Below are 23,904 nucleotides of genomic sequence, written 5' to 3' on the forward strand. Positions count from 1 at the left end.
AAAAGACACATTGCAAGCTCTATCTGTTCACGGAGTTTATTCCAGTCGTTTTCCGTCTTTTTCTCAGAAATGCCAGTTTGGATTAAAAATTTTTATCTCCGAGTTACAATGTAATGGCACTTGCTAACTTTCTACAAACTTACAACCTTACTCGAAACTACTGCGACGAAGTAAATAGCCAAGACTGCTCGACACAAAACTTCTGGTATCAAAACAAAGTTTGCACACTTCATCTAATGCAACAGCAAGATAATGGCCTCTCAACTCAAATACAGTTAGCAACACGCCAAGAAAAGTCAGTAAAATGTATTTCTTACATCTAAAACTGTAGAGAAACAACGGCCGGAATTTCAAAAAGTTAATGAAAGTCTTGCTTGACGAATATTAGCCGATGCCTGATCGATAGTGTGCAAATTTTGTTTGTTAAAAATAAACACACTTTTAGGGGCAATAACTAAGATCGAACTACACATAAAAATAATATAATAATAATGACCAAGAAGTTTAATTGATCACTGAGAAATGTTCATTTCGCTCGTTTCAGTTTTTGCTGCGACAAAACACTCCAGCAGCAAGAGCTGAACTTAGGAATTACAAGGCTTATATTTCTTAAAACAGAAAATCAAGCTAACCAAATTTACTATCTCTTTCCTAAAAATCATAACAATTGGCTTAATTTGTTCACTCCTACATAATCTAAAGAATTTAAAGACATACACTACTCAAAAAACAATATGGACATTTATCAGTGACCAACAAAAACGGGGATGTGAAGTACATGACTATTATTCCGGCGGCTAATTCTTCCCGCGGGATATCTAGTCCCGCGGGCATCCGCACGGTCAATTTTGACACCCGACCTCCACCACTTGTACTGAGAGTACCTCTTTAACTCTACACACACATTTCCTTCGGGCCGGAATAATTTGGCTAGTATATAAACTTCAATATTGCTTTAAATTAAATAAAAACAAAACACACACAAAAAGCTTAACTTAAGTAAGCAGAGAATGGTCAAGTTCTCTTCAAGGACTAAAAATAAAACTGCGTAATATTCTGCGTTCATGCAAAGGAAGAAATGAAAGTATCACGAACAAGGCGATGAAACAATAAGATGGCCAATATAATGGGCTTTCGCCCTCGGTAATTTTTACCAGACGTTTTGCCAAAAAACACACTTTACACTCGTAACGTTGCAAGTTACACAAAGTCCATTACGTAGCTAACTACAATCTAATAAAAAAAGACAAGTCTGCTTAACATAAATAAGATAAAAACGGTTTACAATACAACCCCCAGTGCATTTGGGTAAATTACATTTTTGCAACTCCATCCAATCCAACCACGTGGAGCAAACAACAGATTCGGGTTTTAGACAGAGGTATGTCCTGATTGGATTGATACGACGATGACGTCACGCAACACGAACGTGTCCTCCAAAAGGAAAATGGCGGCTTATAGTTTACAAAGCCCAGTCAGACACACGAACGAGTTTGGAAAAAAGAAACTTTAAGATCCTCATATAAACCCAAGCTTACCTAAAGTTTGAGTTTTCTCAACCTCATTTTTATGACCACACCAGGTTACGTTGACTTCGCTTCCTCTTTCTTAAGTGGTGCAAAGTTCAAGTCGACATCAACATGAGCTAACATGCTGATAAACTGCTGTTTGCACCACATGGTTGGCAAATCTTTTTAACGCACGACGAAACATATTGCTTCACCACCTAAAGTTCTACAACTATACTGGCAAACGAAATTCTAAATCTAGCATTTAACTGGTATGGAGGGCGTTGAATATTTCTTGGCTGAAGTTTTTCTCACTTGTTTTGTTCTTAGTTTACCAAAAAGGTTCATATAACGACTGAAACCTTCAGACAATTCTTATCATTTTCGGACGAAAACAAACTTTCTACTCTTGTATGAAAAAGGTCCAGGCAATTACGATACAATGTTCAGACTGCAAGTGCATGAACTATTTGTTACTAAGAGTACGTCATTTCTGCAACTATGCAATGGAAAAACTCTTTCAAAAATATTCTTTGCCTAAAAATACACAACGCCACCTACAGTACACAACTGACATCTAATAATTGAACAAAACCAAAACAAAACATTGAGATACGTAATAGGTACATTCATATTGCAGTTCAGTGGTGGTCAGATAAAAGACACTATTTTAAGTGAGTCAGTTCCAGTCTACGAATGCATGTTCTCTAGAGACAGTGTTTCAGCTGATTATTGAAGGTTGTCTTTCTTAATTTCCATACTAAATTGCTATTTTAGCTGATATTTCTTTGCTTTCAACACTTTTGGCATTGCTTTTCCTTTCTATTGCAAGATAATAATGCACGTTTAGGGCAAGCCTCCAGCCATACTTGTTAAAACACAATATCACAGCCCCATCACAACCAGGACACTGTCTCTTTAAGACTGACTTGTACATACAAGTAAACACACTGTACCACTCTGTATGTACTTTCGTTTCCATTCATGCATGTGCGCAGATTGCAAATGACACTTGTAGTTCTAATCTACATGCAATTTAAACACATGTCATTAGAATATCCTCAGGCTTTATGACAGTTGCATGTTCTTTGTAAGTAAAGTTTTGCCTGTTTTTAGTCACATGTATTTGCAAACAAATTATGAAAACTTGTATGGTACATGTGTTCCTGCAATTTCATCTGTGGCATTTACTCATATCCCATGTTAGGGTCGACTGGACTAAGATACAGATCTTTGTCTACTTTAAGAAAATTAAATATCACTTCTTATTGCACTTGTATCGACAGCTGTATGAACACATCACTAGAACTTTAATAAATTACTACTACAAACATAAAATTATAACAACCACAGGGATGTAGCAAAGAACAAAATGGTAGCTAATTTCACCGGCTAAAAGAGAGCTCTTAACCAACTGAAATTTCACTAGAAAACAAGGACTTCTTCCTCCAAGACTGACCTTGTTACTGAGCCAACTCAGGCCCAGGTCAAATGTTGAACTTCACATGAGACGCACTAAACTGAGCAAAGTTTTATTTGACTTGACTGAGTTTGCTCGACTGAATTAAGGTTGACTAACACATTCTATCTGTCTAAAGCAGATGGATAGAATGTGTTGGTCAATCTAAATTCAAATTAGGTTCAATGTTTGACCCAGTGGTCAAGCTTTATCCATTTGGATCGATTCAAATTGCAATTTAGTTTGTTTCTTGTGAAGTTCGACGTTTGACCTAGGCCTTAGTGTATTCTTAGCTAAATCCCTGCAATTACTCCCTGTTAACCAACCAACTGCTGAAATGTCAGGGTAACTGCTATTCTCCCTTTGCTTAAACGTGGTTATAAAACTGACTGAGGGAAAAATGCCTCCACTGGCCGACTGGTCTACCAGACTGAATACAAAACAAGTCTTGCGACTAGATCCTTAAAAATGGCTTCCTTCAAGTCAGCCTTTTTACACCTTTGTTACAAATTTACAATAATATTGACGTAAGAATGGCATGTAACACTACCTGGGATGATGTGCACCTGGCATATACCCATAAACTGGAACCCCATTACTGAAGCTCAGTGCCTCAAATTCTACGAGCAGAGACTGGTGATCTGATGGGAAATGAGGGTGTGGCCAGCCGATGACCTTGTTTTCCTTGATGTATTCCTTACTGACTGAGCCGAGGACCCCAACAGGAACAAGAAGGTCGGACGTGTAATAAATATAATCAATGACTCCAGTGAATGAATACGTAAGGTTGCTGTATGACATCTGCTCCTCAGAGTAGGCACGACTGAGTTTGAAACAGTGAGTTAGATCCCCACACTTCTCGCCGTTCTTACTGTTGCTGAGACGAGAGAGGAAACCATCGTACTTCATGTCCAAGAAGTCACCATGGTCAATCCGTACCCTTCCATTATCCAAGAATTCAACAACACCTGATTCAGGTAAGGAGTTAAGATCACCACAGCACACCAATGGAATGGACTTGCTTGGTGGTGTGCCATTTTTACCTATTAGGAAAAAGAATGTTTGTAAGTGTTCCAGTAAGTAACACATTTAGCAAAACAATTGAACCATGATATTTAAAACAACATGTCCCCACAAAAGGTACATGAAGCTTGTTACCCAAACATATAGGCCTTACTACATGTAGTTCACTGACTAACAAATGCTGAAACAATGTTCTACAGAGCAACAAGGCCAATGAAGACTGATTTTAACATATCCTAGATGTATCCATTCTTGCACAATGTTACAACTTACTGTCAGTCCACCTGTATATCAATATCAATATCTTTCAACCCAATGTAAGGAACAACCCCACTATAACAAACCCCAGTATAACGAAATCCCATTTATAGCAATCCCAAGGCCCAAACTTGAAATCTAACCTGATATTAAAAATAAATCACACCCAACATTTGGCTGAGGTTGTAAATCTATTGTAAATCCAGTAATACTCTGGTGTAAAAGACTACGGTAAATAAGACAACACATGATTCAATATATCAGTTCATTATATAATGACTTTGTCAGAGGGCACTATTAATAGTGGCATGCTGAGTGTGCATTGTAACACTGTTATTACTTTTAAGGCAAAAATTAAAACAAGCAATTACTGTATTAACCAATCCCTGATATAACAAAGACGTTTGTTTTATTTGGTTTTGGTCATAATTATAACAGAATATGGTTTCTCAGCCCTAAAGTCGCGTTTCCATTGTGCAATATCTAGAGAAAATGTAACTCACCTCCCTGGACCATGAAACCTGGATTGATCTCTTGCATGATGTTCATCAACTCATGCATAAGCATCACTGTTTGAATCAGCTTGACATCTTTGAACTCGGGATCCCAGTGGATGTGAACATTAGACACAAGCACCTGTTGCCTCGGCATGTTTACGTCATTGCCGTAGTTAAGGTAGCCCTCTTTGAGCTCCAGCAGTGCTGCAATGCCAATATTATCTTTGGTCATGACTCTGTTGAGCATGTCATCAGCACCTGAGGCATTTGCCATTGCTAGTTGATTGAACTCAATAAGGTACTCTTTCACAAAGGTGAATCTGAAATGATGAATGACCAATGAATAAAGCATGAAAGAGAATAGCTCTGTAATAACTACACAATGTGTTAAATTTTTATTAGAATGCAATTGTATGAGGCCTATGGTAAATGTTAAGCCAGTTCCATTGGTAAATATTGGAGAAGCCTGGTGATTTAATGTGCAAGCATTTTACTCCAATTTCTGTAGTATTTATTAAGCAGCTATACTCACAGGACAAACCTATGCAAGTATGTGAATTTAGCCATCTTCAGTAGCATAAGTTGTCAGATTGGATTCGACAATCAGGGGGAAAAATCTCTCAGTATACCTGCAATGTGCACCTGCTCATTGTAAATGAAATTACAGATTCTGATATTGACTTAATGTTTGTTCTTCTTTACGGTTCTTCTTTCTTTTCTTGTACCAAGTAACAGATTGATACAAAACATTCAGGCAAACAGCACCTCATCAACAAGGGTCCAACTCAATTCATCATACTTACTTTGATGTCCTGTAGAATATTGCACAGCCATCAACATATTTCCTATCTTCTTCTGTCATTGTCCTCGCTCTGGATTTTGGACTGAAAATTCCATTATACCCATGTTGTTGAAGCTCAGGAAGAAAAAAGTTAAAGAACTGCTCTGTTTCAATTTCCTACAATAGGAAATTAACAGAGAAAGTTAGTGCATGAATAATGTCTTGAACTTAAATATCCTATACGAAACAGCCTTTGACAACCTGAAGTCATAAAAGTCTAGACACATACATGTACATAATATGTACAGGTGGCTGGTTGTTTCACCTACAAGTCAATTCGCCTACATCAAAGTCATTTCGCTTACACCATCAAAGTCGTTTCGCCTACACGATCTGAGGCAATTCGCCTACATTGAAGTGGATTTACCTACACTAAATACTTATTACTTAATACTAAATACTTATAATCTAAAAATTGACAAATAGGTTTACAATAATTATAGTAATGTTTTTCAGAAGAGTATTCCACAGCGACGGCACTGAACAACTACTAAGTTGAACAACTACTTGAGCAATGTGCGTGTCTGGGCACAGGGAGCAGAGGATCGATATGTTGTTGATTCAAGTAACTGTACGTGATCAAACTGTGTGGAATCCCAATTTCTCAAACCTCCCGATAACTCCAAAAGGCGAATCGACTCAGACTGTGTAGGCAAAACCACTTCAGTTGTGTAGGTGAAATGACTTCAATGTCTACAGGCAAATCGACTTGTAGGCGAAACGACTTGTAGGTGAAACGTCTGACATCCTATGAACATGTACAGCAAACTATAACATAATACACAGAGTGCAAATTCATTAACTCCAGGCCCTAAGCTAGTCTCACCATTTAAACACTTCACAAACACTGTTTCAAAAGACCAATATTCTCCCAGTGCTTATGATACTTGTGCTTGGTTCAGTTGGTTGATAAAATATATGTATTGGGTATTACTGATAAAAGTGAGAAAAACAAAGCAATTTCTACAAAAAGAGTGTTTGCACATTACCTGTAAGCCAAGAATGTCTGCCCCATAATGAAGAATTTCTTTTAAAATCGCTGTTTTCCTGTATTCCCAATCTAACGCCCATGACGGACAATAGCCATATATCTGTCTTGTGCAATACTTGTCACAAAGCACATTATAGCACATGACACTAAATGTAACTAAGAAATGAAAAAAAAAAAACAAAAAAAAAACACACAAAATGTAAACTGACACAATTAGCACAATGTATATGCATTTGAGTCTCACACTGACATACCCATGCATGTACATACAATCTCAAATCTAATGTAATTGCTCTTGTTTTTGTTTTACACACGATCTAAAATACTGCCGTCATATTGTTATATTGAGATCAATACAAGAGTAAGTAAAGCAACAAGGAGAAGGCAAGGTGACCTATTGGTTACAAGGTAGACTCTAGATCAAGTGTTCCACCTTTCATTCTTGGTCGGGGTCATTATGATGTGTTAACATTCTCTCAAGCAGAAAAAAAGGATGTTCTATCTGTAATAATATTTAATAACTTTATTAGAAACTATCAACAACTTACGTGCAGGATTCCTTGATCTGTCAGGTTGTAGTGAGATCCACTGTCTCTCTGGTGGTCGAGGACAAACTGCAACATCATCAAACACCATCAAAAATGAATACTCCAAAAACAATATAGATTGGACAATGTATACAGTAATGGTGCCACAATTATGCACCCACTCTCCACCACCAACACCTACCATCTCCCTCCTCCTGCTTCTTCAAACACCAAATTTGATGTGTTCCAGGAAGGAATTAATAAAAAATTGAGGTTTTTCTCAGTAAAAATAAGTATATTTCAGAAAATTACACATTACAGTAACTTGTGTCGCTTCTAAGCTCAAGGACATCCAAGTAAGCAATGTAGAGACCATAATAATTTCCAAGTGTTAATTCTCCAAAATCATTATGGGTTACCAGTAATGGATACCAATATAGAGAGTACTTGTAAAAAATGTTTATTCATCTACCTAAAAGTATCCATGGCATACCGTAGAATTGCCCCCGTTACCTTCAGATTTAGCGGGCAAAAGGGGCCACTACTTTCGGGTAGCCATTACTTTCGGATGGAAAAGTGTTTGTACAGTAACAGTCATTTCAGACAAAGGGAATGTATAACACATGCAATTAAAAGTTCCATTTAGGTGTGTCCCTAACTACCCACATAAACAAAGTAAGACTGTATCAACAAAAAAGGTCCTAAATGTTGGTACTGTCAGGCGAAACTATTATATCGTGTTGTATCGCAATGAAACTGATGTGCTGTGAATGTGCTGCCCGACAAATACAGCTCATAAATAAAATCACAAATAACTCTTCAAGTTGTGCAGTCCTGCAGTCAGAATGCTTCATCCATATTGTGCTTGAGATCAGAGAGTTTCTCTTTTAGTGACTTCTTCAAAGGGCTGCTACTTACTGATGGGCCATTACTTTCGGGGGGAGGGGGGGGGACCGTTATTTTCGGGGTTCAATAGGAGGGTAAAAAAATTAACGTTTCTTTTGGGGAGCCGTTGTTTTTTTTGGGGAGGGGGGCATTACTTTCAGAATTCTACAGTTACTATTTCTCATTGTTAAAAACTGGATCACTGGATAATGCAATTCAATTTTCATTGGCTTAGCCATCATGGGTTATGAGCCGTTATGCTACACTTTACAAATATGGTAAGCTAAGCACACATGGAAATTTTGGGGGCATTTTTTACTTTTACTTTATTTTAGTTTTCTACATTTTGGGGGCATTTGTAATAAAACAATCCACTTGCGCTTGTTGGATCTGAGATGGTTATAGCCAGCTTATATCCAATGCGCACTTGTTGAATAATAATTTGTTAAGTAGTACTGTAATATACAGTGCCTAAGATTATCTTAACACTGAAGGAAACCTTCCTTTTTTATAATGCAAGTCAGGTACAAAGATATATTACACCAAAGAGGTAAATAAGAGATCAAAATTAACATTATTGCAATATTCAATTTTGAGGAATCTTCCCTTGAGATAGGGGTTCCTATAAAGTGGTAGTGTTCCTTAAAAGCTTTCTAATGAACCCCTAAAAGATACAAGACTCTTGCTGTGTCTGTTGTGGCTTGAATTCACTTACACCCTATACTTAGAGGTTCGTGTACCAATACCTCAAATATCTGTGAGATATTTTTTAAGCTAGGGTCCTGGAAGAACTCTAAAAGAGGTCATTTGACTGGAAGTTCCCCTCCCCAGAAAATGAGCCAAACTGCAAGATATGAGACTAAGATAGCTTTCTTAAACTCTCCCAAGTCCTAACTCTTTTAGCTACATCACATTATAAGGATCACAATCATTCTTCCTACATGTACCTTAATTTCTTCTCAAAAAGAGTATGTACTGGGACTGCAATATTGCATGGAAACAACCTGTGAAGTCTTTATTTCCATCAAATCGTAACTTTGTAGGCAAGTTCTTGGTTTTTGAAGAAAACGCTTGCATCCTAGGCCAACTTGTCCAAAGTGTGGAGAATATGTTATCCGCCAGGCCCAGGTCGTTCAAAAGGTGGATAACACTATCCACCAGATAAATCACTATCCAGAGGATAGTGCAGTTTGTTTGGTCAACATTTATCCACTATTGTGGATAGCATTATCTACCTTTCGAACAACTGGGGCCAGATAAATTGCTATCCAATGGATAAGTGTCTACAAAGCACCCTACTCAACTACTCAATCCACTGGATTGTAATTTATCTGGTGGATAGTATTATCCACACTCTGAACAACTGGAACCTGACAGACAAAACTGTTCAAGTGCATTTACTGAGAAATCACAGTGTCCATTTGGGCATAAACAAAAACTTTCCAAGTTTCACACCTCCTAAAAGTTATTTTATATGCGCTCCTAAAATTTCCTAGAAATTTTGATTGAACAAAGATTTTGAGTCCTTTTTGTATTATTTTTAACTGTATAACAATAATAATTATTCATTGAAAGCTAGCAGTCGCATACTATGACATATACATGTAGCTGTGTTGGCATAAGACACTGAACATAAAAACACACAAAACGAATATTAAAAATAATGATTTACTAATAGCCCCCTATAACAAGGTGTTAATTGGCCACACTGACTGTTTAAATCTTGCTTAAAACTCAGTCTAAAAACTTCAAAATGTTTGGCAATGCAGCAGTTTTAAAAAGAATACAATTTCCCTCAATACCACCAAAGAAAAACACAGTATTTCAAAGAAAAAGAAACGCCAAATCGAAAATATTTATTCAAAGCTGATAATGAAATTAACGGTATTTTAAAGTTGACTTCTTTCTCATTATTGTAGACTGTTGCAAAAATTTTATCAGCTTAAAATATAAAAGAAAGAATACTAGATTACTTGGCATACTGCTGTCAAAAATGTGAACACTGTATTTTTCGATTTTTTCTTATATTTGTCTGTCCCAAACGAAGTGACTTTCCAAGAACCTGCCAATCCAAATTAATTCAGCTTGTCATTACGTGCAGTGATATTTTCAAACGACTTTTTGCACAAATTTCGAGGAACACTTTGATTTTCTTCATCACCGAGCCATCAGATCAAATGTTCAGCCAGGTTTTGAATTAAACAAAACGAACTTAAAAGCAAGGTTACCTCAAAGCAAACTTGAACGAACAAAAACGAAAATAAGCTTCGCTGAATCGAATTAGCACCAAATCCACTTCCGGACTGTAGGTCCGTGGAATCACGCTTCCAAATTATACAAGAAAATCCTTTGATTATTTCGGGTCAGCAACTGATTTACCTTACAGCTTTACATAATGCAATCATCCGTAGTTTAGAAGTACATACTGTGTTCCAATAAGCTTAAAACATGGCGGTCTGAACTGTTATTGTTCGTTGAGGTGAAAGAACTTTTCTTTCTGCCGTTGAATACAAAATGATCTCGGGATGATTAAGTAACAAGTTTATTGCAAAATTATGCTAGGGATTCCTTCTGTGTTTTAAATCAAGGTAGTTGAGTTACTAAAGTAAAGTAAAATATTGATCGGGAAAGAAGCAAGACCGAGCTAAATTCTTAGCTAAGACTGATCAATATGACATATATTCGACGCCTCGGAACTCAATTTATGCGAAAGAACCTCGTGCAAAACACACAAAGAAAAACGTCGCTCGCAAGCAAACAATTCAGCGCTATCTCATCAACAATACAGTTCAAGACAAACATTAAAGAACAGTCCAAGAGTGGGTATAAAACGAGAAGTGCTGCTTAATGGACATGATCAAGGACCGAACCTTAACTGACAACGATAAATTTAGAATTGACACCACAGACTTTTCCCTTCCATGTTTACACTTAGTTTAAACTTACTTACCAGTTAAATTGTCCAGCATAAAGCTCAGAAGTTTTGCTGTTCCATTCTGTTCTGCATTTACACTTAACACATCCTGGGGCAAGGGATTTCCCTGCAATCCAAGAGTCTGTAACTGGAAAAGTTTTCCTAGTTCGTTTGGTAAAACTCTCAGATTATTGTTGCATAGAAGTAGCTCACGTAATGTGACCAGATCTCCAAGTTCGCTGGGCAAACTTCGCAGTTTATTCGACGACAAATCCAGGTGCTTGAGCTGAGCAAGCCTGGAGATCTCCGGGGGAATCTTTGTAAGATTATTGTCGTTTAGAAACAACGCAGTCAAAAAATCCAGCTGCCATAGTGTTGGGCTCAAATTACGAATCGATCGAGCCGTAATTTCCAGTTCGGTCCATTTCGACTTTTTGCCGTTAGCTACATCCTCAGCACTCATTAGGGTATAATTTCTTCGAAGATCATTATTTTCATGCTTATCCTTCGGCATTTCGAACGAATCATGACACTCTTTTCCTGAAAAAATACTCCACAAAGATGGCGTACAACATGGCCACCAATTTAGACCATTGAACAAGGCTTCGGATCATTTGCCCGTGACGTCATTAATTTTCTCGAATAATTAACATATATTTGCCGCGCGGGATAACCCGCATAGGAACCCAGGACCTTTTCCTAAGTTCCTCACACATAAACATACGAGCTTGTGGGATGGGCCATAAGGGTGGGGGTAGGGGGTTGGACCGAGGGGGCTGCAGACCCCAGCTACGAAAATTATGTAATTTTCGGGCAAAAACCTCATGATTCGGGCGACGACACCTAAGAGAAAACATTACAAAAGAATGCTATTGGTGTAATTTTCAAAACTCGTAAATAAAGTTACTTTTTATGTCCGTGTGATTAGACGCCCGGCTGCGAGTCTTGACACTATCAAGTAGTTTCTTCAAAGAGTTAACACTAAAGCAGTATCGTGTAAAGTGTGTAATGTATATTTGCTGCTGATCTGAAGTGTCGTGGGCGCACTGAAGACGCCACGCTAGACAGTGGACCGCGGTCTTTCAAGCTCCCGAAAAAAAAACGGACCCTATTTTTTATTATTATTATTATTTTTTTAGGTTTCAAGGTTTGTAAGCTACTTTGTAGGAAATTTGCCTTGCCAAAAAGGACTTAGACTGAAATGATATGAGGGACCTTGAGTTTTCTGTTAGCTATAAAAAAAAATCACAACGAATGAAGACCAAGACTTTTGTTTTTGTGGTGTCTTTGAGAAGAGCCCTTTGTGATGTCTTAACAAAGGGGTATTATAATTTTTTCATTGAATTTTTCTTATGAAGTGCTCCTCTTATACGTCCAATTTGTTGGCCATCGTATTTACGCTGCTTCTGAATTCAAAGGAGGCTAGGCTTGCAGTGTACGCTGCAAGTCTCCTGTGGCCAAAACAAGACTAAGACGTCTAACAATGCCTCATACTGTTATTTGAAGGTCTCGAGCATATCGAGACGCTCGTGGCGAATAGAGTCCAGATTCTTTAACGTCCAAACGGTCCCTCTTGAATCACAAAAGTCTTTGTTGCTGATCTGCCAATCCCTGAATGAACGCCATGCAAGGAGGAACTTTTTCTTTGATAAGTTTTAAATTTTACTATAGATTAATTAGGACTGTTTATAGAAGTCATTGAGAAGGCAAGCTTTCAATACAGCTATTTTTGGGATTATAGCAGTTTCATTAGATGTGAGATCTGTAAACGTTTTTGTTTTTCATGCAGTTTGAGTGGGTTTGCTGGGGTAATTTTGTCGCGCAAGAAGGTCACCGCCCCCCACCTGCCCCCCTTCCCCCAAGCCCGTAGGTACCCGTACCAACCATGCAAGATAGCCTGTGGCGAGATTTCGCGCACGAGTACTTCGTTTCGTACAAGTTGGAAAAACTCCATCTGCTTAGTACGAGTCAAAACTTAGAATATGAAAAAGTACGTTAATCGTTTTGCACCAAGAGTCCATTTTCCGGAGCCTCCGTCTCCAGGAGCCCATTGTAATTACAGATGAAACAGCTCTTGTGGGGGTTTTCACACGAACCCTTTTCAATACCCAATGATACCCGAGCTATGACCATTCTTTGTTACAACAAAGTCTGAGTCCCCCTTTTGCCCTCATTTTGCATTTTCTATCTGCACTTGAAATTTTGTGGGAAACCAAGAGACCCTTGCGCTTATCGCAGCTCTAAAATTAGAATGATACGGGAAAGGGTTGACTCTACGTTATGGTAGGTATGGAGGCTCCGGGTGATGGGCGCCTGTTTTGCACTGACATAGTTCAGGCCCGCCTAGCGGTTACTCCCTTGTCCGGGTTGTATAGGCCAAGTGCACGGCGTCAAAGGCTTGATGGGTATGGTTGAGCTGTTTGGGTTTTATTCTGGGCTGAAGTAGGTTACGAATTCTGGTCAGATCGTTCCATAATCAGATCCGATTCCAAGTCAGATCGTTCCACAGTATAGTCAGATTTTCCCACAAGAAAAAAAAACATCATGAAAACATTCTTACTGAATGAAAATGTAACGAAACAATACAACTTTATGATTAGTTGAATGAACGAGTCGATAAAAAAGGTGTTGCCTTCTTACCTGATTCTATTCAAACATACGTCACCACGACTCACGTTCCAGTTTGAAAGGGCTAAAAACACTTTTTTCCGTCCCTCGGAAACAGTACACCTTTTTCTCCGAGTGTACTTGTTAATGTTGTTGCACCTGGTAAGTTGAATTTATCGAAAACTGGGTTGATTTTACAAGAACGAAGTTCAATTTCAAGGTGTATGAATACATTTACTCTAACGATCCTGAAAACAGCTTATAGTTCTGATTTATCAATCGTGTGAACAGTACTTACTTAGAACTTCACTCGAATTTCACTCGTGGAGCCGATCTTTTAGCTATTCTAAGGATCTTTTATCTGACTATTTATAAGTGGAACCGAGAACGAACTGACCGCATTATATATAGTACTTTGGAATGATCTGAGCATCGAACAGTCTGACTGGGGTACGTATAGCTTGTGCGGCTCTGGTCTGGATCTTGGTGTTTTATTTCAGATAAAACTTTTTTTTCCCGTTAAAATCGGAGATTTTAAGCCCTTCTCAAAAGTTTTTCGCACAGCCATTCCTGGTTAGCTGTGGTCATGTATGTTCTAATTTCAGTTAAGGGTCTAAAATCGCATAGTTTGGTCTGAAATAAGGTGAAGATTTCAAGAAAACAGGGCGCCGCACCTGGGTGAGTACCCCCTGATGTAGAAAACTAAGCCGCAGACCAAAAATTCGCAGGCTCTGAAAGCGAAGTCAGAGCAAGTACACACGCAACCCTTTGGGCTTTTTATTAAGTTTACCCATTTCAAGAAATGACTTGAAAACCGGGACAGCGTCCAGACTCATCAACAGAATCGTTCTAAATCCAAAAGAGGGCCTCGACAGGAAAAGAGGTCAAAGGCTTCTGAACTGAAGAACCCTATTGACGACACCGGAAGTTGCAATGGACAACGAGCTCAAATGTGATCACAATAACTTGGAAACAGGTTCCACAACGCGACCATTGTACCCAATCGCTGGAGAAAGCAATACACATAGAGAATTCTGTTGCAAGCATAGAAGTGAACATTTAATAGAAGATGCACCTTCTAGTCGACTGAAATCGGAGCACGCTTACGGTCTGCAAAGTCAGGCGGACTCAACAAGTCGCTGTAACGGCATTCTGGCCTCGGGGAAGCTATTCAGGCTCGTAACGAAAGCAGCAGGTTTATGGAATCCAAGGGTAAAACGCTACGCTCTGCTCTGCGCCTTTTTTTTTTTGTAGCTTTGAATATTTTATCATTGCTGGCAGAAATAATAATTCCAAGCATCTGTGGTCCCTTTGTCGATCGTTGCGTTACAATTTCCAAGAGCGTGACAAATGTGACTAGCCAGTCAACGGTGGAGCCCCTGGTTATCGAGGTATACGAAATAACGTTGGCGTTCGACGCGTGGAATGCTCTCTCCGATACTACGACTTACGTGCTCTTAATTTACTCTCTGTGGTGCGTGGAAGAACATTTGCCTTCTTTCTCTCTTGCTTCTGCACAAGCCAAAGTTAGCTCACGCGAGTGGCTTTTAATTAACGCAATGTTGGTGATTTGCTCCCTGGCCATTACAATTGCAAGTGCTTTCCGAATATCTGCGGTTGGATACAGCAAAATGAAATTTTACGGCATATTTGGGTTAGGAATACTGATTGTTTACTTGACAGCGTTCATATGTTGCTACGTTTTCGCTGTTGTGTCATGCGCATTGGTTAGTTTAGTTGACGCATGTTTCGAGGAAATCCGTAACATGGGTGAAAGAACCCTTAATTACGTCACCGCTGCACATCAAAAGTTGTGCAGAAAACTGTCAACAGCTTCACAATCGTTTAAAACCTGGTTTATTGTTCACTGGTTAATGTTCGGCGCTAACTGCCTTGCTGTGTTCGTTTTTGACTCGATGCATTTTTCATTGTTTTCTCGACACTTCAGCGGGGCGCCTACCGTTTTCATGGCCGTAGCTTTTGTTCTTAACTTCTCAATCTTCCTTGTGCCCTGTGTATACGCTTCGAGAGTGACATGGAAATGTAACGACTTACTGTCCAAAGTAAACAGCATGAGCTCGGGAAACTGGAACGAGTGGCACCCTTTCCGTGACCGCACTGTGGTAAATGAATTTATTTTCTATGCAGAACGGAGTAAATGCGGCTTCGGGATCGGAAGCGTGGCGTTTGGGTCCAGTGGTACTTGGATTTCTGTGTGTTTAGGTCTGCTTGGTTTAGGTGCTAGACTGTTTACTTACATCAAATAACTGAAGTTGGAATTCGGTAGACACAACAACAACAACAACAATTTATTGGTATTCCCATATAGATGGTGTTACCTAAATGCAGAATCGCTAAATAAAAATTCAAAAACGAAACAAAATACAACAGCAACCAGAAAGAAAAATAGAAATAGTTAGTTACAAGATTCTTCATTTTAAGTTCTAGGGTTACAAAGTTCTCTTATTTGAAGTGCTTCATATGTAAAGTAATCTAGTTCACAGACTGTACCAGACAGTCTAGACTCACATCCCTGTGACGCAGTCTGATATTTCTAGTCAGATAAGTTTTCCTGGCTTAGACGGAGCCTTTAATAGACGGTTTAAAGCATTTTACGTTAAAAAATGTTAAGTATTCGGTAGGTAAAAAAATTGGGGGAGCTTACGAGCACTTAAGTAGGCGCAGCCCCTAAAACGGAACTTGGAACAGGTGACGGAACATAAGGTAACCATGGACTAGAGGGTGAACTGCTCTGATGTAGTGTTCCCGCTGCGCGGTGAAAATTATACGACTTTCGCAACCAATAGTGTTAAAGAATTTGGTAAGGATGGGGGTTCAGATCAGAGAATTTCCCCAAGTCAGGCAAAATAGGTTTTAAACCTAGCAAGACTATCTCCGAATAAGTATTTCGTTAGAGTGGTTTACGTAAATCCAAAGCCCTTAAGTTAACCATGTCGGCCACTTATTGGCAAATCACAAAGGACTTGTACAATACTAATACTAATAATAATAATAATAATAATAATAGCAATAGCAATAGCAATAGTAATAGTAATAGTAATAGTAATAGTGATAGTAATAGTGATAGTGATAGTGATAGTAATAGTAATAGTGATAGTGATAGTGATAGTGATAGTAATAGTAATAGTAATAGTAATAGTAATAGTAATAGTAATAGTAATAGTAATAGAAATAGTAATAGTAATAGTAATAGTAATAGTAATAATAATAATAATAATAATAACTTTATTTACGTGTCAATGAGATTTAGTATTGCTGCTAATTGGAGACACCTAAAACGAGTTAAGCACTGAACAATGCGCTGAACCAATCAAGACTGGAAACAACAGGTGTAGCTGACGCGTTTTGCAGAAGACATCTGGGAGCGAGCCACGATTGGTTTTAGTTTTACTTCTGATTGGATGACAAAGTGGTGCAAGTTTTTTTTTAAGCCAATCGCCCAACGTGGTGATGCAAAAACCAAACCAAATGCTCGAAACTCAGGTGAAAACTGTCATATTTTCATAAATACTCAACTGAGATTCCGTCTAAAGGGATGGATGTGGGGGAAAAAATATTCCAGCGGGATGAGGATTTGCTCAATTTGATATGAAAATTATCTGGTGATGTGGTTCATCTCAAAACACTTTTTTCTCTTTGTTTGTTGTTGCTTTTATTGAAAACATTAAGTTACTAACTTTTTTATATAATGGTTATCATGATAAGCGCCACATAATAATAAACAAAAACCATAAATTTTCATGATTTCAAGTAAAATAATTATTGATAAATCATTTCAGACCAAGATTGTGCGAGTTTTACTGGCACATCAGTGGTATACACATACGTAGGAAGAGTTGTGTAGCCGTGTATTTAAAACCGTTATAAACTCAGAAAGATCTCCACTGCTTATTTAGTTATTCATTCATTCATTCTGTTTATTTTGCCTTTTCGCTTAATGTGCAGTATTTATAAATATTTTACTGTGAGGCGAGGTGACCTCTAGAAATCATCAGGCTTTTAGTTGAGGCCACCTCGTACGTAACAATACGGTTACATAAATAGTGCAACAGTGTGCGGCTTTGCCAGTTCAGTAATTATTTTACTAAAAACTCTGGCAGTTTTTTTTTAAAATTGGGAAAACTTGGCAATGAAGTTATTGTAACAGGAAGGGAATTCCAGCTCTTTCGACCTTGGTAAAGTTATTCTGTGCTCTCGTTGGTTTCAATAATGAAAGCGAACTCAGGACAGATAGAGATTTTTTAAAATAGTTCCATAGCTTTATGTTGTACTAACTGTGGCAAACTTCATAACCTTTGAAGTTCGAACTGGACTAACTGACCAACTAGCGATTATGCTCTGTACTGTTGTCATTTATACTTACATAAAATACGACAGTCGTTTGACCATAAAACTACGTCGGTCTTTAAATTTATTAAGGTTAAACTGAAATAAAATGGATATACTAAGCGCCAAAAAATCTCGTTTTCAATGATGAAACAATTCGTCAAAGGGGTCTCACGATTCGAATCGAAATGCCCCGTCAAATGGTTTTACAGCCCTAGGACCCGTTTCTTGAAGGTGCCGAAAAGTTTTCGCACCCGAAAAGCCGTAGCAAAATCTCAAAACTTATGACTTCAGAGCTGTTTTATTCACATATTCTTAATATGAACAGAGGTTCTGTTCATATAAGAAGTTTCAGATGTATACACCTCTCTATCTATAAATACCGATTAACTAAAAATGCCTTTGCGGACCCGAAAAGTTTCCGGGGCTTTCGAGAAACGGGCCCCAGGGGCCTGTTTCTCGAAAGCCCCGCAAAGTTTTAGGGCCTGAAAAGCCATTTTTAGTTAATCGGTATTTAAAGACAGAGAGGTGTATACGCCTGAAACTTCTTGTATGAAGAGAGCCTCTGTTCGTATTAAGAATATATGAATAAAACAGCTCTGCAGTCAAAAGGTTTGAGATTTTGCTACGGCTTTTCGGGACCTTCGAGAAACGGGCCCCTGATCTCAGTCAGACTAAGGCCCCGACCAGTGGCGACCACACTACGTACGCCGAAGGAATTTGAAAGCAGAGGTTTCACTCTGAAAACGCATCAAATGTTTTCCGTCCACACTACGTAGGAGGAATTAAAAACGCAACAAAGTATTGGTCATTTTGGATTTGTGTTTTTATGAAAACTCGGGCAGGGAAATCACGTAATTATCGTGATGTTTCAAAATGTTTTCCTTCCACACGAAAACGAAAAGCCGGAGTTTTCAAATTCCTCCGGTTTGAAGAGCGTCTTCAAAAGGCTGCGTTTTCTTGACGGATTAGTTTGGACGGTAGACCTAACCGTAGAAATAAAGCGAACTTTGAACTTACAGTAACAGAAATTCTCAAAATAAAAATTCAATAACGTAAGATTCAAAATTCCGAGAAAAACAAATATTATAAACGAATTTTTTTAAAGAATTTTAGGTTAACTCCCGCCTTAGGGTAGTTTGCAAATCATGTAATATGACCTAACCGATATATTTACAATAATATAGTATTTAGATTATTCAAACAATTATATTACTAAACATTATTATAATAGTAATTGAGTATTGATTCATCACATCTATTCATTAAAAATCAATTATTAATGATTAAATAATATTTTTTTCTAATAAATAAATCTATAAATGCATTTACCTTCAACAGAATAACAAAAATTCTTTACGAACATGCAATACTGTAAATATTCCCCCACACATTTCCAGATTTCCATTTGTCACTGCAGAATGACCCTGATTGGTAACTGCTGCTAGTCTGTTTTTCTCTCAAGTCAGGCATGGAGAATGAGTTGAGACACTTTCCCCTAAGAGGGATAGGGAGAGAAATTGTTGCTTTTTCTTGTCTCACCCCAACCCCTATTAGGCCATAATGTCCCTTTACATGAATGCTCGACTCTAAGAGAGGAGACCAGCTGAGAGCAGCCTTAGGACCAGGTCAAACCCTGTTCAACTTCACATGAGATGAACTAAATTGCAATTTCAGTCGATCTAAACAGGTAAAGCTCTACTATTGGGTCAAACATCGAACTTAACTCAAATTTACATCAACCAATACCTATCTGTTTGCTTTAAATGGATAGAACTTGTTGGTCGATCTAAATTCAGTCAGACGAACTCAGTTGAGTCAAACATCCAACTTATCATGAACAGTAATCTCATGTGAAGTTCGACGTTTGACCTGGGCCTTAGGATCCCGATCAGTTCAGTTAAGATTTTAGTTGGTAGTTTACAGTACAAATAAACCTTGTTGTATCAGTTGCCCGAAGTGGGCTGTTAAACGAAACATATCCTGCATCTCAACCATTTGCTTTCATTATCTAATTTCCAGCTGTTTATACTTGTAGGGTTCACTTGCATTTCCGGTTCTGAAAGTTCTTATAAGGTATAGTAAAGCTGTCAAATCCAACAGGACCCCAGAGATTAATGCTTGCCAGAACTCTTTAGGGTGGAGGTAACACACAACAGACAAGCAGGTATACAAGAGTGATTTCTTCCAGTTGTCCACGGCCAATATGTATTTCCAAAGTTGGTAACCACAACTCTCCTCTCTGACACAGAAAGAAACAAAGTTAAGTAAACTGTGTTAAGAAGTCAACATAATTTTGCTGTGTGGTTTCCTTTGAAAGCCTGATCCTTAAATCAGACACCATATGATAATAATTAGCCTCCCACGCAGACAGACTTTAGGCTCATCACCCAATCTTTCTTCCTCTACAAGGGGGAGGAGTGCATGACAAGCCATATAAACCTAAAGGTCACATTAAGGTGACATCTGTTCCTGTTTCTTATTAAAAGTTAACTTATTTGCACACATGCTAATGCATTCTATTCAGTAATTTTTCACTACTCTAATTGTAAATATTCATGTTTATGTAGATAACATGTCATCTAAAAACATTCAGGCTAGGTAAAATATGAAAATTTGGCATTGCAATATGACATGCAAGGAGGGACGCTATCAGCTACGAGGAAGAATAAGGAAATAGCTGCTTTTCCTAAAACAAGTGCACGTGGTAGGTATGGCATATGACAGAGAAAAGAAAAGAAAATTAGAAATAAGTCACTTCTCAATATTTATTCTATGCAGGCTATTGACACCAGATTTTAAAAGGCTTAGAAAAGGAAAATGTTTGACAAGTAAATTTACTGGTAACTTGCCTGGTCGGACAAGTATTTTATGGGTTTTACTCGTCCCATGTGCCAAAAACAACTCGTCTCAGACGTGTGGATGGTGAAGACTTTTTGCCCTGGAATATTCCTTGACATTCCATAACACCCCTTTCCCCTCAAATAGTGGGGTTCAACTTTATGTTCAATTAGTATGGTGTTAATTAGCATGTAAATGGTTTGGAGATAATTTACATGTATAGAAAAACTTCCAATTTACCAAAGGACTGCGTCAATCTTTCAGACAAAGTGTTGGAGTCTGCAATTTTCACAAGTTTTAATTCCTTGTGGAAGTGCAGTGGCCTCATGGTTAGTGCACTTGACTCCAGATTGAGTGGACTGGGTTCGAGCCCTGGCCAGGGACATTGTGTTGTGTTGTTGGGCAAGACACTTAACCCTCCCAGTGCCTCTCTCCACCCAGGTGTACAAATGGGTACTGGCGAAATCAATGCTGGGGGATAACCCCATGATGGACTAGCATCCCATCCAGGCAGGAGTAGAAATACTCCTAGTTGCTTGATACTACAGAAACCAGGATAGGCTTGTGCCTGAGTAGCCACTTGGCTCATACGTAGACTCTGCCTTACCCAGATTACTCCTGTGCTTTAAACCGATAACTAAATTAAATTTTAGTCGATCATTGACTTGCCAAGACACTCAGTGAGCAGGAAAAGTTGCTTGCCTGACAGGGAAATCTACTTGCCTGGAAGCCTAATGAAGGATTGTTCTTCCCTGGAAAGAGGTGAAGATTTTACAAGAGTATTGGCTAAGTGACTTCCATCTCAAAAAAAATTAATTTTCATCTATTATCTATTATGTAGCATGAATTGTAATTTTTTAAACCAAACTAAAAGGCGATCATTAGCTTCAGTTATTTGATTATATAAAAAGTACTGATCAATACATACTTGCAACAAACACACTTGTTCAGAATAAAAGTAATTTCAAAAAAGCTGACAGCAAATCCACATATCCTGAAAAAAGTAAAAACATCCTGCTTAGAAACATGCTACAAACTTTTGTTTTTTTTGCACATAATGCCTTGAGCTGCTTGCACAATGCATGTACAGTATGTATGTCAGATTAAAAACATTCCTACTTGCAGACACTTTACTCCGTGACCATAACATGACAAAGCCTATCCAAGGAACAACTGGATTATAACACTTTGTCTTCTGCTTTGAGCCTTAAAGTCATAAATTTAGTGAACTCAAGATGAATCTTCAATGAACTAGATTTTTTCTTACTTTGCAATAACTCCAATAGAAAATGAACTACATGTATGTGTAACAGACTGTTTCACTTACATAAGGTATGCAGCTATTCTTTTATCATCCTTGTCAGCCAGAAACACACCTGTCCACCAAAGGGCTGACAAAACATTAAAACGATCAGTTAAAACCCTATCATCCATCTCTAAAAATCTGCCTAAAACTAAGGTTAACACACACAAAACTGAACATATTCATTCTTATTTCATGTCCCCAGAAATAGAGTCAATATAAATAGAATTAAACAGTAACAATACGTGTAGCCTGCACATTTCTTGGTTGTGTTGAAGTGCCCCATTAACAAAACAGACATTTTATATAAGCTAATACTTGAACAAGCAGACTGAAAAAAATTCAAACTTGCAGCCGCATGAAAGATGTGCAGAGCAGGAAGCCATCATTCCGCAATGTTATCTTAATCAGTCCATGTAGCACCATGGGAGGTATAAGGCCTCGCAACATCACGGGCTTATAATATCGAATGAATTATTGATAAAACCTTTTCAATCGTCTTTCAACGATTCAATCTGATATCCATGAATAACTCCTAACCAAGTATTGAAATTTAGAAACTACTTTTGTTTTGTCTCCTGTAATCGTATTGCATCATTCGATTAAAAAAAGAGCCTGGTGCAATTGTAGCTATTCACTGATATTCGCAAAACATAAAATCAATTTTAACTTACCTGCACTGGTAAACAGGCCCACGATTCGAGTTATAGAAGTGAAATGCCTGATGATAAAAGGTCGCTCTTCTCTAACTTCCATTTCTGAAAATATTCAGAGATTATCCTTTTTTGGAAGGATCCGAAATTAAGCACCTTCGACCGATAACAAAACTGGAAATTTATTCCAAAGACGATCACATTTGGTAAGGAAATGAGCGAACGACTCAAAAATTGTTTTCGTGGCAGTCAATTTACAACAAGGCGTCCCTTACTAAGCGGAGACCTGGGTACTAGTGTTCATTTCCTCTCGGCCATTTTTCGCGTTGTTGCGCCCCAACTAACTGAACGCCTGGACTGTGGACCCCGTTTCACTTTGAGGAGCCTGCAAATGAAAGTTGATGATTGTACTAAAGAAACTTTGGCGGTAAGATAGGTAACAGTGAATCGGAAGAAGATATCTAACTGATTGAAAACAAGGCCATCAAGACTGTATACCTTCAGGAGCCCATTGAACAATTATTATTAGCGAGCCCGTTGGTGCTATCGTTCTTAGCCGGAGCGTTACTTATACTTAATGATACTTTACAGGCAAAATACTTAATTATACTTTACAGGAAAGCTTTAGACATGCGTGCTGAACAGTGTTTCCTGTACCACCTTATACGCCCCTTATGACCGGTGCGTATTCAGCTATTCAATGGAACACTTATGTAAAACCTTTCGATACATTCCCTCTTCCTCACCCCTCCCCCCCCCCCCCTTCGCAGGGCTGATATTCGTTTTCCCGTTCCGCTGGACAAGGGTAACGAAGGCTCTGGAAACGAGATTGTTGGGCTCTAGGAGGCCTTATTTCTCAAAACGACCAAATAGACGGATCCGGCTAATATTTCAAACACCATATCTCCATTGTGTTTCAACCGAATGTTGTCAGATTTTCAAGATTGGTGATTATTGTAACAACCGCAACAAAACAATTTCAGTATTATTCAAACTTGTAGGTAATTATTTCCAGGCCATAAACGTCCAGGATTCATGATTTTTTTTTTTTTTTTTTTTTATTTTTATCACGTGGTGTGGTCGCGGCCAATGAAAACGGAAGATAAAATGTAACGAATGATCACTTCGTTTTACAAAATTGTTGTTTCGATAACGTGCAAACAAAGCGGATACTTTATCATAGTCAGAGATTCTGTTAATGAATCGTTCAGCTGAACATGCCCAGCTATGTCTTTTAAAAACACACATTT

General features: G+C 38.2%; 2 protein-coding genes across 2 annotated transcripts; both read right to left on the minus strand.

The window, feature by feature from the left end:
- Positions 1 to 26: 26 nt before the first annotated feature.
- LOC145478877 (CCR4-NOT transcription complex subunit 6-like) lies at positions 27 to 11,501 on the minus strand. Its single transcript, XM_081457066.1, has 6 exons — positions 10,940 to 11,501; positions 7,126 to 7,191; positions 6,576 to 6,733; positions 5,549 to 5,703; positions 4,752 to 5,065; positions 27 to 4,010 (listed from the first exon to the last, which is right to left on the minus strand). The coding sequence occupies exons 1-6, from the start codon at positions 11,415 to 11,417 to the stop codon at positions 3,514 to 3,516; spliced, it is 1,668 nt and encodes a 555-aa protein (XP_081313192.1). The 5' UTR covers positions 11,418 to 11,501; the 3' UTR covers positions 27 to 3,513.
- A 5,408-nt stretch (positions 11,502 to 16,909) lies between these two features.
- LOC145478867 (transmembrane protein 72-like) lies at positions 16,910 to 23,407 on the minus strand. The gene is made up of 4 exons (XM_081457051.1): positions 22,676 to 23,407; positions 22,026 to 22,089; positions 21,627 to 21,692; positions 16,910 to 20,099 (listed from the first exon to the last, which is right to left on the minus strand). The coding sequence occupies exons 1-4, from the start codon at positions 22,755 to 22,757 to the stop codon at positions 19,865 to 19,867; spliced, it is 447 nt and encodes a 148-aa protein (XP_081313177.1). The 5' UTR covers positions 22,758 to 23,407; the 3' UTR covers positions 16,910 to 19,864.
- Between the last annotated feature and the right edge of the window lie 497 nt (positions 23,408 to 23,904).

This window comes from Orbicella franksi, chromosome 2 (genome assembly GCF_964199315.1).
Source record: "Orbicella franksi chromosome 2, jaOrbFran1.1, whole genome shotgun sequence".
Classification (NCBI taxonomy): domain Eukaryota; kingdom Metazoa; phylum Cnidaria; class Anthozoa; order Scleractinia; family Merulinidae; genus Orbicella; species Orbicella franksi.

What these genes read in the sequence shown, in the direction of transcription:
- LOC145478877 (XM_081457066.1), bottom strand. Translation starts at nt 11,417, where the DNA reads ATGCCGAAGGATAAGCATGAAAATAATGATCTTCGAAGAAATTATACC. An exon ending in CAGATCAAGGAATCCTGCAC is followed by an intron (nt 6,734 to 7,125) that starts GTAAGTTGTTGA and finishes TTCATTTCTTAG; the next exon opens with TTACATTTAGTGTCATGTGC. An exon ending in ATATTCTACAGGACATCAAA is followed by an intron (nt 5,066 to 5,548) that starts GTAAGTATGATG and finishes TCATCATTTCAG; the next exon opens with ATTCACCTTTGTGAAAGAGT.
- LOC145478867 (XM_081457051.1), bottom strand. Translation starts at nt 22,757, where the DNA reads ATGGAAGTTAGAGAAGAGCGACCTTTTATCATCAGGCATTTCACTTCT. An exon ending in AGAATAGCTGCATACCTTAT is followed by an intron (nt 21,693 to 22,025) that starts GTAAGTGAAACA and finishes TACTTTTTTCAG; the next exon opens with GATATGTGGATTTGCTGTCA. An exon ending in AACAAGTGTGTTTGTTGCAA is followed by an intron (nt 20,100 to 21,626) that starts GTATGTATTGAT and finishes TTTCTGTGTCAG; the next exon opens with AGAGGAGAGTTGTGGTTACC.